A 12893-nucleotide genomic window follows, 5' to 3' on the forward strand; every position below is an offset into this window, starting at 1 on the left:
TATTGAACTATTTAAATACCCATTGACCTATCTACCTTTTTAATAGAAAGAAATCACTTGACTGATAACAGTATCTAAACGAATATTCACATCAATGTGCACATCGCATATGGAGCAGGTAGGTGTTTTATCAATCTGACTAAAGTACTTGATCTTCTAAACGAAGATCTGAGAACGACCCATTCACATTCGTCTTCTGTATATTTTGGATTTCCAGTATTGCTATTTTTATTTTATCCAATCAGACGACTTGTTCGAATGTCAAAGAGTAAGAAAAATGTGCGGTCATTCTAGGGCTCGAACCCGGGACCCATCGCTTACAAAGCAAGTGGCCTACCGACTGAGCTAGCCGGCTATCTGATACATTACGACATAAGAATTATAAATATCAAAAGTCAAGGCTACATGTAGATTTGCAAGATGTTGTAAGTTAGGCTCTGATTGGCTAGCGAAAGGGTCGTCAGAACGAGGCTATGAATAGGTCGTTCTCAGATCCTATGCGTAGCGTAATAGGAGATGTACTTCAGTCAGATTGGTGTTTTATTAAATTGAATTCAATGTACACATACTAACAACTTTAAAGGCTACTTCTACAGTATCTCTTTGAAATTATTTATCATACAAACATATATTGTGAACTGAATTCTTTCACAGTATCATCTGTATCACAAAGGCGAATTTTAACAAGACCAAATGCAATTAATTAATTGAATATCATTAAAAAAACATTTTTTTTTACCTTACCAAAGCCCTGAAAGGATTGATAGCCAGTGCTTATTAAGTGATATTTCAACCGATACACCTGAAAAACCAACATCATTGTGCATAGAACGGTCATGGTATGAACAATGTTGGTAGAGGTCCACTAGACAATGCTGCATGCAAAATATCTAAGCTCTGTGCATTGTGGTTCAAATCAAGATTTTTTTTAAAGGTTTTACCTATACAACTCTGTGTAAAACTAAGTTTGCCCCAGGGTGGGGCCAGTGTCAACTCTAGCCCTAACTCTAAACCCTAACCCTAGAGCGATTTCGAATGTGAATATAAAGTTCACAATTATTCTAGAATTCGTTGCTGCTTGTTTTTGTTGTTTAATCATAAAACAGCAGTCCTCAGTTGCTCACACACTCATACAATACCAAGATTATAAAAAATAAATTTAGTACTATTTTTTGCACGTCCAGAATATTTGTGTGCTGCGGTCATATAGAAATAGAAGGAAAACTCAAACGATTGGTAGTTCATTTGCTAAAGCAATGGCTAAAAGTAAAATAGAGGAAAAGCTATAGCTTATCAGTACATTTCTAATTAGAAATAAGGATTTAAAAAAATACTGAAGTAGGAAATCACATGCCTTTTCTTCATAATCAGATAATCAATGTTCAGTGCAGATCTTTATGAAACGCTGGAATTCAGTGTTCAACACGCGTTTCAGCCAACTTATATTTCTTACGTTGTAAGTTAAATTTGGCATCCCTATGTCTAGTGAAAATAATTTCTAAAATTTGAAAGACGAGTATAAGTATTTGTACTGAGCTCCTAAAACAAACTTGAACTAAACACTGGTACATTGTAACACTTTAAAGCTATCCAATGTCCTTCTTTCACTAAAGTATTCTATCTTTCGATAGTTACTTCCTTTTTAACCTGTCTAAATATATGAATGAACTGTATATGTATAAAGTTACATTCATAATTAGAATCTTGCAGTAGCCTAACAGTCGATTGTTAAGAAACTCCAAATTTTAGTTGTATTTTCATACCGTGCTAAGGTATATATGTATTACCTGAGTTGTATTTTAAGCCTAGTGAAAAGTACTGTTAACACAAATGATCTTGTCATAATTTTACTTGTCATGTCCTCATTATTCATATACCGGTCAACGTGGCCCAGTGGTTAAGGCGTCCGCCTCGAGATCGAAGGTTCGAAGGTTCGAGCCCCATATGGGGAGCGTTCGTCCGGGGGATGTTTGTCATGGGACTTGTTCCGAAAAGGCCGGTTCGTAAGCCGCGGGCTAGTTAAATGAATGGTTACCGACTTCTATCCGCCTGGCGCCTGGTATAGTGGTAGGAGTTGGGAGGTAATTGGTACGCACAATAAAGGTGTCTCATAACCCAAATTGGCTTTCCCTTTCAATAGGGGTGACACTATATTAAACAAGACCTTTACCTTTACCATATTTTCAAATATGAAACAGTACAACAATTAACCATAACCAGTTAAAAAGCTGAAGATGCATTGTGTAGTCCGTATGAGAGACGCTTGAAACTAAAATTCCAAATGTGTGCGGTAAACATATGCTTAGTTTTGACAAATCTATTTCTTATTTATTTATTTTGTTGGGTTTAACGTCGCACCGACACAATTTTAGGTCATATGGCGACTTTCCAGCTTTAATGGTGGAGGAAGACCCCAGGTGCCCCTCCGTGCACTATTTCATCACGAGCGGGCACCTGGGTAGAACCACCGACCTTCCGTAAGCCAGCTGGATGGCTTCCTCACGTGAAGAATTCTACGCCCCAAATGAGGTTTCGAACCCACATCGATGAGGGGCAAATGGTTTGAAGTCAACGACTCTAACCACTCGGCCACGGAGGCCCCGACAAATCTATTTCACCATATTTCTTTAGAGCATCAAAATATCTTATGTTTAATTATATATAATGATTCATTTAGCATATGATCAGACAGGATTTTTTTTTTCAATAATATATAGGAGATATAGAGAAACCTTCACAGTTTTATCAGTATCCGGGGATGGAGGAGGGGTTGTTCCTTATCGGCGAAATCAGTTCTGTGCATTAATATTTTACGGCTGTCTACATTTTTTTGTTGTTCTACTAAAGAGGAAAAGAGAAGAAGTTGCCTGAACATGCCTTCTAATTCAGTGTTCATTCCCCGAATTATATCACTTGTAATTCTATGTAAAATTATATCCGTCATCATGTAATGTACTGTTGTGAATGCAACAGTCTTCTTGATAAAACTTTATGTACTTTCCCTCTCTATATGACTGAACATGTACTGTTACTGTCCATACTTCTTGCAGGCTGTTAAGGTGTATCACAGTACTTGGACTCTGGCTTCTGACACTGACAGTTATGGCGATTTTCTGAATACAAATCTGACTGATTATCATTTAGGCATATACATTTTTTGTCTTCTTTCAATATGTTAATCACATGGTCATGTTTCTGCTGGACTGCTACGTTATACAGAGTATAGCCGTCTGTTGTCGAAATTGTTTGGTAAGTACCATTGTCGAGAAGGCAGCGAACGATGCTAGCATGTCCCTCCTGGGCTGCCATTTACAAGGCTGTAATACCACAACAACTAGCAGCATTTATATCTGCTTTTGACTGAACGAGATATTCAACAATGTTCGTGTTTCCCACCAAACAAGCCACTTGCAAGGCGGTGTTTCCTTTTTTAGTTCTACTATTGACATTTGCCCCATACTTGGTAAGCTCAGACACGACGTCAAGGTGCCCGGATTTGGAAGAAAATGGAGGCGTCGTTCTGTACATGTATTGACGTCTAAATCAGCAGAGAAGTGTTCTCTCATATTTGTAATATTACCTTCTAAAGCCGCTCTCAGAAATTTATTCACGATATAGGCTCATCATACTCAAATATCAAGTGTAAGAAATATACAGTTATCCTATCGATCCGTCTTGGAAGTAGTATTCTGTAGATGTGCTCGATTGGAAATTCCAAATGACAGGAAAAATCCCTGGAATTCAATTCTGTAGCAGTTCCAAATAACATCAAAATAAGTCATGTTACAGTAACAGCATTGAGCTTAAACAGTAATGCCAGGAATGACAGTAGGTCAAAGCTACAGTTATTATGATATTCCAAAAGCCTACAAATTGTTTATTACATTATTTCAAGTTCCAAAAGAGCGATCGATTAATTTGTTAGTATTTGCCAATGTTAATGCGTTGATTGTATTATATAGTGTACTAATTTGCGGCACGTAAATTGTCTTAAATATAAAGTGAACGTGTGTAAACGGTGTTGGCAGCGTCTACTGGTTGAACAAGTAAAAGAAAAAAAATCATAACATACTACTATAGACCCTCACCTTCCACACAAAATACCCCCGCTGGTGGCCATGTTTGGACAAAACAAACTTGATGTAGGGTCACCGAAGACATTTTTTGTGTGAAATTATTTAGACTAGATCGGAGACAAACATTCTGTCCTTGCCATATATAAATCAGGTAGATCATTAACCAAGTTTTTCAATTATTTGACGTAGTGGCCTAGTGTTTTTTTTACCCAAGTTACAAATTTCCATGATTTTAAACAGACAAACGTTGCCACTAAGTCTCATGAAGATCAAGCAAATATTCACATGATGCTATTGACCTAGTTCTCGACCTATATAATCCGTAAATACTTGACCTAGATTCCATAGAGACAAACATTCTGACAATGTTTTATGCAAATCAAGTAGGAATTTTGGCCAATGTTTTCAGTGGCTTAACCTAGTGACCTAGTTTTCGACTCCAGTAACCTTACTTATAAATTTGACCTAAACTTCATAGAGACAAACATTCTGACAAAGATTAGTAATGATTGTGTAGAGGTGGCCAACAGTGTGTTAACAAGTTTTTTCTAAGAACTGACCTACTGACCTACTGACCTTTTAACCGTAAAACCTGACTAACGCCTCATAGAAACCTGCAAACATTCGGATAAAGATTTATAATGATGAATTGGAAAATATGGTTTCAAGTGTGTTAATAAGACTTTTTTCTACGATTTTAGCTATTGAATTACTTTAAGAACTCAGGAAACCCAGTTTAGAACTTGACCTAGATTTCATAGAAACAAACATTCTGTCAACATTTACGACGATCAAATAGAAAATATATAGCTTTTACAGAACCTATTGATCTAAATTTAAATAACAGGTAACCTAAATGTAAACTTGAGTTAGATTTCATGAGAAGAGGTCGTTCAAATGTACTGTAAAATCATTTAATTTCGTGGTTTTGGTCAAAACGGCAATTTCGCGGGGATATGAATTCGTGGATTTCAACTTTTAAACATAAAATGAATGGGAATTTTACTTGTTCGTTGTGATTAAATTTCATGGATTGACTCAACCATGAAATCAACGAAAATTAGTCCCCAACGAATATTTATGATTTCACAGTATTTCTATTTAAGCTCTAGCGGTCCGTGCCCTCCCTACCCCATTTGAACAAAATTAGGAGAGGACCTAATACCGATGTCACAGACTAAGTTTGATGAAGACTCAGGCAGGCATGAAACATGTACAATAGATATTAGAATAAAACTCAGAACAGTTTTTTTTACATCCCTAAGATTTGATGATCTGGTATATTACTCCATTTGTAACATCTCTTGTCCTACAGGCACACTTCACACTAGCATAGTGTTTAAATAATCTGCCTGTAGAAGTTTCGTATGCCACTGAGAGCCTACCGGTGTGGCCGGCGAGTCACCAGCTTGTTAGAGAATGATAACCGATTGCCTGGCATTAAAGCGAAGTATTCGGGAGGCTGATATGTACAAGTCAAATGTGCCTCGTAAGTGAAAATGACGAACCGTTTCTAGACGTGTGGCACTATAATAAACAAACTCCTTTTGCAGGAAAAACTTGATCCTCAATGCTTCCGGTGAATCTCTTGATTAATTAGAAGATAAACGGATGTTCTACATACCTTGACTTAATCTCCTTCTTTAAGAAGACCTCGTTCTGGAAGTCATTATAGCATTATTCATTCCATCACTAACACCATCGATTTAGAAATGCGTTACCTTGGTAATGATTATTGAAAAGTGATTTGCAATTTACGCTATACAGTCGTTGACATTGTTTTTTCTACAAGATTGCAGTTTTCGACTCTCTTGTGACCAGTGAGGACTATATATAAATCAATCATGCACGAGATTTTTAATCTGGTAAGTCTTCTGTTTTTCCTTTCTAAAAAACGATAAGATGAAATATGCTGTAAAAACTGACCTTGGTAGAGGAGATATATTTGCAATGAATTAGAAAACGACAAAATCTGACGGGAAACCTGTTTAGAGGACAAAGATAATAAATAATTTGACAAATAATGACATTTACGTTTTGTTTACACTTCGTAGTGTCATCTAATTTTTGTTGTTCAAATTCAGGATGAGCTGGAAGCATTTTTGGAGGAGTGTGGTGATAAAAAAGTCGTTATAGATTTCTGGGCAGCTTGGTGCGGACCCTGTAAGATTGTTGGACCCGTCTTTGAGGTAATGCTGATTTGACTTTTCCTTAGGGTTCGAAGTGTGCCTGGTTCATGTTCAATTTTGAGTGCTTAGGGTGCATGCTTACCTAGACGCTGTTCATTATGTAGGAATTGTTCATTATCTGTCGATATAATCAGAATCATTACCAAGAGACTGATCAGATATTCAGAATCGTTATCAAAAGACTATTCGGATTCATTATTAAGAGACAAAATATTCAGGCTCGTTATCAAGAGAATGACAGGATATTCAGATTCAGGTTCATTATAAAGATATTTAGAAGCATTATCAAGAGACTGACAAAATATTCAGCGCCATTATCAAGAGACTGACAAAATAATCAGTGCCATTATCAAGAGACTGACAAAATAATCAGTGCCATTATCAAGAGACTGACAAAATAATCAGTGCCATTATCAAGAGACTGACAAAATAATCAGTGCCATTATCAAGGGACTGACAAGATATTCAGGTTCATCACCAAGAGGCAGACAAGTTATTCAGAATCATCAAGAGACTGACAAGTTATAAGAATCATTATCAACGACTGACAAGACATTCCGTTTCATTATCGGACTGACAAGACATTCCGTTCCATTATCAAGGGACTGTCACTGTTAAGACATTCTGGTTCATTATCAAGGGACTGACAAGAGATTCCGTTTCATTATCAAGGGATATTCACTGTTAAGACATTCTGGTTCATTATCAAGGGACTGACAAGACATTCCGTTTCATTATCAAGGGACTGACAAGACATTCCGTTTCATTATCAAGGGACTGTCACTGTTTAGACATTCTGGTTAATTATCAAGGGACTGTTAAGACATTCCGTTTCATCATCAAGGGACTGACAAGACATTCCGTTTCATTATCAAGGGACTGACAAGACATTCCGTTTCATTATCAAGGGACTGACAAGACATTCCGTTTCATTATCAAGGGACTGACAAGACATTCCGTTTCATTATCAAGGGACTGTTAAGACATTCCGTTTCATCAACAGGGGACTGACAAGACATTCCGTTTTATTATCAAGGGACAGTCACTGTTAAGAAATTCCGTTTCATCATCAATGGACTGACAAGACAATCCGTTTCATCATCAAGGGATTGACAAGACATTCCGTTTCATTATCAAAGGACTGACAAGACATTCCGTTTTATTATCAAGGGACTGTCACTGTTAAGACATTCTGGTTCATTATCAAGGGACTGACAAGACATCCCGTTTCATTATCAAGGGACTGTCACAGTTAAGACATTCTGGTTCATTATCTAGGGACTGACAAGACATTTCGTTTCATCATCAAGGGACTGACAAGACATTCCGTTTCATTATCAAGGGACTGTTAAGACATTCTGTTTCATCAACAAGGGACTGACAAGACATTCCGTTTCATTATCAAGGGACAGTCACTGTTAAGAAATTCCGTTTCATCATCAAGGGACTGACAAGACATACCGTTTCTTTATGAAGGGACAGTAACTGTTAAGACATTCTGGTTCATTATCAAGGGACTGATAAGAGATTCCGTTTTATTATCGAGGGACATTCACTGTTAAGACATTCTGGTTCATTATCAAGAGACTGAGAAGACATTCCATTTCAGCATCAAGGGACTCGCAAAATTATTAAAAATTCATATCAAGGGTCTGATACTACATTAGGGCACATTATCAAGTGATAAGACACTTCTAGGAAAATTAATCGTCCGATGAAAAAATGCTGAAAACAAAACTTATGTACCGTAACAATCCTGTAAAACAAAATTTTAGTTATTTGTGGCAAACTGAAGTGTTGCAGCTGTACTTTTTCAGAGAATGGCTAAAGATCCGTCAGTGTCGGACAAACTAGTTTTTGTGAAGGTTGATGTCGATGAGGCAACAGTAAGTTATTTTTCCCTTTGTTTTGTGTACAATAAATGAGCACAAGCATGTATGTTCCCTCCAGTGCTAAACTTTTATGCGAGATCCATGCTTTAATGCGTATCATAACGCACCTTAGGGTCTTTTTCTCGGTGTTCGTTCTTCAGCAACTTATTTTGCGTTTGATCGTCGTAAACATAATGCCTTTGTCATAACTATGATATAAGTTACAAATACATGCTCAGTCGCTGAATTGAATTTAACATGTTCATTGTTTTTAGCCAAATAAGCGAATATAAATATTATTATTTTTAGGATATTGCAGAATGGATTGGTATAGAGTGCATGCCAATGTTCGTGTTCTATCAACATGGAGAAAAGGTATTATTTATTTCTTAAATGTACAATAGAGAGCATATGAAAATATATGAGAAATGCATCAAAGTGTTGATTTTCCCTATTAGTCTTGGTTTCTAGTGTGCGGTTTTGAACTGACAAAATGTATACTAAGGACTGTATTGTCCCATGTGGTTCTGGGACAATCTTGTGTAAAAAAGGCTGTCTCATCCTTGTATGATCATAATCGGCGACTAAAAAGGTCTGAACAATTGGTTTTGCTGCACTTCTATTATTCCAGTAGGTATTTTTATTTTCGTATCTAATCTGTATTGGTGTCATTTATAGTACTGACAGTCTGTGTTGACGCGCCGTAAAACCCATGTTGACAGGATTACCTTTTCGGAAGTCCTCCGCCATTTCTCCGTATGAACAATATAGCTAAGGCGTATAGCTGTTTAACATGGCTTTTTCAACTAATTCTCATATATGTTTCCAAAACATATAATCTGCCAGTAACTAAGTTCCAATGCCTTCTTAAGAAATATAGCAATAGTTTCCTGATATCTAAAATTTTTCTTTTTTTATTGTCCTACGAATTGAAGGTCAATGACTTTAACAAGATATTTCTTCTTTTTATGAAAATACATGTATCTCTAATCATTTTTATTTCATAGCCAAAATGCGATTTTCGTTGGTATAAGTTCTAATACGTCTTATAAAGCATTTTACAAAAAATCTCTGACACAACAAGAAATAGACTGAAGCTGTAATTTAAAACTTTAAGCCCGCATGGTGTCCAAAATCGCTAAAATGTACATTCAAAATGGAATTTAGATAGTAAACTCAAACAAACGTATACCACTGAAAAAATATCAATATTTTCATCAAGTCCTATCATATCGGCGTCAAAATGAAGGAGTTCAGTTTAATCTATTTGGACATGGTATTTTCTAAATTAAATGTTTCTTCTTTTCAGATAGACGAATTTGCTGGAGCAAATGGTAAACTTCTGGAGCAAAAAATAAGAGAACATGCGCAAGATTAAAATAGATCATAGTCCTGATTATAGCTTGGGAGTACGCCTGTTTGTGGACAGTTACGTTATCATTCGTATTTGTTTTTCGTTTCTGCAATAGAAAGTCAATGTCGTGTATATACAAGCATACCTAAAAACTTTTTTATTTATACACGTATTTTTGAAAATATAATACAACGCAAAATGTGTTTTTTATGAAATGTTCCAGACTAGAATTAACGAAAACCTATACACCAGCCTCTTTTCCAAATAATATGATTATGATCTACGATAATAAAAATTGTGTAAAGATTATAATTTTGGTTGTCCATTTATCAACGCCGCCAAAAGTGTATCAGGCGAGATATGCTAATAGTAGGCGTCTTTTCGCCTGTCCGTCCGTCCAAATGTTACGTGCTACGCAACCTTTCCAATTCTTGGTCTTTCTTAGTTGTACACGAGGTTTTCAAGTCCCAAACATAAAATTTTGTTACGGTGCAAGAAAGTGTTTTGAAGTGATGTAGAAAATTTCCAAAAAAAGGCCAGTATTTGCAACACCTAAAATTATCAAGGCAGTTGCACATACGAAGACAGATGTCATCTATGCGCCGACTTTTTGCTGTCTTATTTCAAATACAATCAAACGTTTCTTCAAAGACCACCCTTAGGAGAGTCAAACAGTGGTCTTTATTCACTGTAGAAACAAAACCAGCGATATTTAGAACCCGATGGTCTCTGTTCAGAGGTGGTCTTAACCACAGGTTTGAATGTAAAAGGACTGAACAAATCAACATATGAAGCTGACTTCTAAATCTGCAATGGTTGGTGGACAAACTTTGCTACTTCTCATGAGACTAAGTTTTAAGGTGGAAGCTATAGCTGTGATATCTAAGAACTTGAGTTTCTACTGCTGTAGGATTAAAGACTTGTTTGAAAGCAAGTATCGTCAAAAGAACTAAAAATTTAAAAGTCTTCCAGGAGATTTGACCAATATATGTATTCCATCAAGACAATGAGCTAGCTATACATCTAAATAGGTACTAGAGATGACAAGTTTCACAACTACCGAAGAATGGTGGCCAAAGTTTCTGGCTGCAGCCCTAATTGAATATGGTGCATGGGGAGTGCAAAAGTTTGACTACAGATTGCTCCTAAGGAGGACTGGAATTAACTGGACCAATTAACTATTATAAGACTTTTGTGGTTTGATCTAAGCGGTACAGGACTGATCAAAGACCATTTTGGAAATGCCTGTAAAAAATTACTTGTGTACATTTTATCCGGCCTTTCTTTTTTCAAGAATTGTGGCCCTTTGGATGTTTCCCGAAATATACAATACAGGGCATATGACGAATTCTTGTGAGACAAACATTTCAGGCACTGTCATTATGATCAACCACAGACACAGAATTTCGATCCAATCGGTCTTACTGCAGCCACTTATGGCCATTTTTGTGTTTTTCTAGCATAGAATTTTAAGTCAACCCATATATTCTCAACAAAATTTAGTTAGGCGATTCTATTCCAGAGTTATGGTCCTTAAATTAATATCTTACGCAATTTAATCCCGAGACACTTTATATTGAAGATTGTTTTCATTCGGTAAGATGTGCTTAAATATCGTTTATTTGACCACTTTGTTACAGAACAGCAAATGTATAGTACAGTATCACTTGATAATTTCATATTTAGTGGAACTGACTAACCGTTAATCAGCCATGCGCTATTATTTAAGAAAGGAAATTTAGAAGGGCCATATACTGTAAACCTCGGCATTAAAAAAAAATAAATTGTAAGCTTTGGATTCAGTGCAACATTCAATAGTATTTTAGTTACTGTAAAATCCGATATTTTTGCCTGAAGCTAAATGTTAGCTACATTTAAATCGCGTTGTAGAATGCCACATTTTGAACCAGAAAGTCTTTCGCAAGTATTCATTCCGGAAATATGGGCTATGGGCGACTACAGCTAAATTAAACCTCTTCCGAGTTTACTTAATGCAGTGACGGGCAGGTAACATAACCAACGTTCCTGGATTCTGTACAAGTATAAACTTGTTTTCTGCCAGAAACAGCAACTTTTCCGGTGAAGGAGTGATTTCATACATAACGAATCCTTTTCAGTCGTGGGAGAGAACAAACACCCAACCCCGGGAACCAAACTGTGTCCTCCGTGGTCAAGGTCTCCAACTTCTAATCACTTGCCTCTTACCAATGTGGGTTCGAGCTTCACTCGGGGGCGTTGAATTCCTTATGCGAGGAAGCCATCCAGCTGACTTACGGAAGGTGCACGGCCGTGATGAAATAATAATGCACAGATGGGCATCTGGGGTCTTCCTTCACCATCAAAGCTGGAAAGTCGCCATATGACCTCTAACTGTGTCGGTGCGATGTTAAACCCAACAAAAACAAGTATGATGGCCCTAAGTCGCCCACCTGAGTATAAGCGCTTAAACAGGCTAAAGAGTGTGCAACTTTGGAAGAGGACCATTATTTGCTCCTGGTGTCATTAGTTCCAGAGGCAGCAGAAATTGGTTACATGTATTAGGGTGACAGATGACAAACAATCCAAACACTACATGCTTCTAAGGTCTTTAAAATATGAAGGAAAAATACACTCAGACCACTGGAGCAGGCTGATGGTACTCCTGACGGTCTCTACAATGGTTATCTGTGTTCAGAGGTCCGCGAGATGTTATTTCAAGATATTTCTATATTTAACGCTAGTGGCCCCTAAAACGAGGCCTCATGCCCCCAGTTGAGGAAGTTTGGAAGGACCTAACAATAATGCTCCCGACCAAGTTTGGTGAAGATCCAGCACGTCGTTCATTGAAGCTATTTCTATTTTTTGCTCTAGGGGTCCCTAAAATGGGTCGGGTGCCACCACTTGATCAAATTGGCAGCGGACCATACAATGATATTACAAAGTTTAAACAAAATTGTAAGAGGAATACAGAGGCTACTTTAATGAATATCCATCAAGCAGTGTATAGTAAAACGTCATTTAAAGGTAATTCTAGCAGCACCTTAAAGGGGCTGGGTGCCTTCATTTCAATAAATTTGAGAGAGGACTTTTAAAAACTAGTCATGCTACAGACCAAATTTAATGAGGATCCATCAAGCAGTTCATGAGAAAAAAATGTTTACACATCTACTCATGTATTTCTATTTTTTAGTGGCCCCAAACAAGGGCCAAGAAACCCTATTGGAACAAGAGCTCGTAGAACACGAAATCCCCCTCACCCCACTTGATGCATTCAGTTAATGCACAAGGAACAGAAATTATTTGGTCACTGTGCATTGGACGTTTGATGTACTGGCCTCAAATTAATAATTATGGGTCATTTACCAGTCACAAGTGACCTCCGTATCAAATATGATCTTAGACCAAAGCATTCTCTTATTTGGCA

The 12893-nt window shown here is 37.0% G+C and overlaps 1 protein-coding gene across 2 annotated transcripts; it reads left to right on the top strand.

Annotated features, from left to right (window-relative positions):
* Positions 1–14: 14 nt before the first annotated feature.
* Positions 15–9802, top strand: LOC123524038 (thioredoxin-like). Of its 2 annotated transcripts, none has more exons than XM_053539298.1 (5): positions 15–118; positions 6161–6265; positions 8083–8151; positions 8446–8511; positions 9446–9802. In XM_053539298.1, the coding sequence occupies exons 1-5, from the start codon at positions 95–97 to the stop codon at positions 9512–9514; spliced, it is 333 nt and encodes a 110-aa protein (XP_053395273.1). In that variant the 5' UTR covers positions 15–94; the 3' UTR covers positions 9515–9802. The 2 variants fall into 2 exon arrangements, with proteins under 2 accessions (XP_053395273.1, XP_045157846.1); XM_045301911.2 differs by lacking the exon at positions 15–118 and adding an exon at positions 5417–5941.
* Positions 9803–12893: the final 3091 nt, after the last annotated feature.

Source organism: Mercenaria mercenaria, chromosome 3, assembly GCF_021730395.1.
Source record: "Mercenaria mercenaria strain notata chromosome 3, MADL_Memer_1, whole genome shotgun sequence".
Taxonomy (NCBI): Eukaryota; Metazoa; Mollusca; class Bivalvia; order Venerida; family Veneridae; genus Mercenaria; species Mercenaria mercenaria.

Bases quoted from the DNA above. Each gene is read 5' to 3' on its own strand.
- LOC123524038 (XM_053539298.1), top strand. From the start codon at position 95: ATGTGCACATCGCATATGGAGCAG. The intron at 119-6,160 runs GTAGGTGTTTTA...GTTCAAATTCAG, and splicing joins GCACATCGCATATGGAGCAG to GATGAGCTGGAAGCATTTTT. The intron at 6,266-8,082 runs GTAATGCTGATT...GTACTTTTTCAG, and splicing joins TTGTTGGACCCGTCTTTGAG to AGAATGGCTAAAGATCCGTC.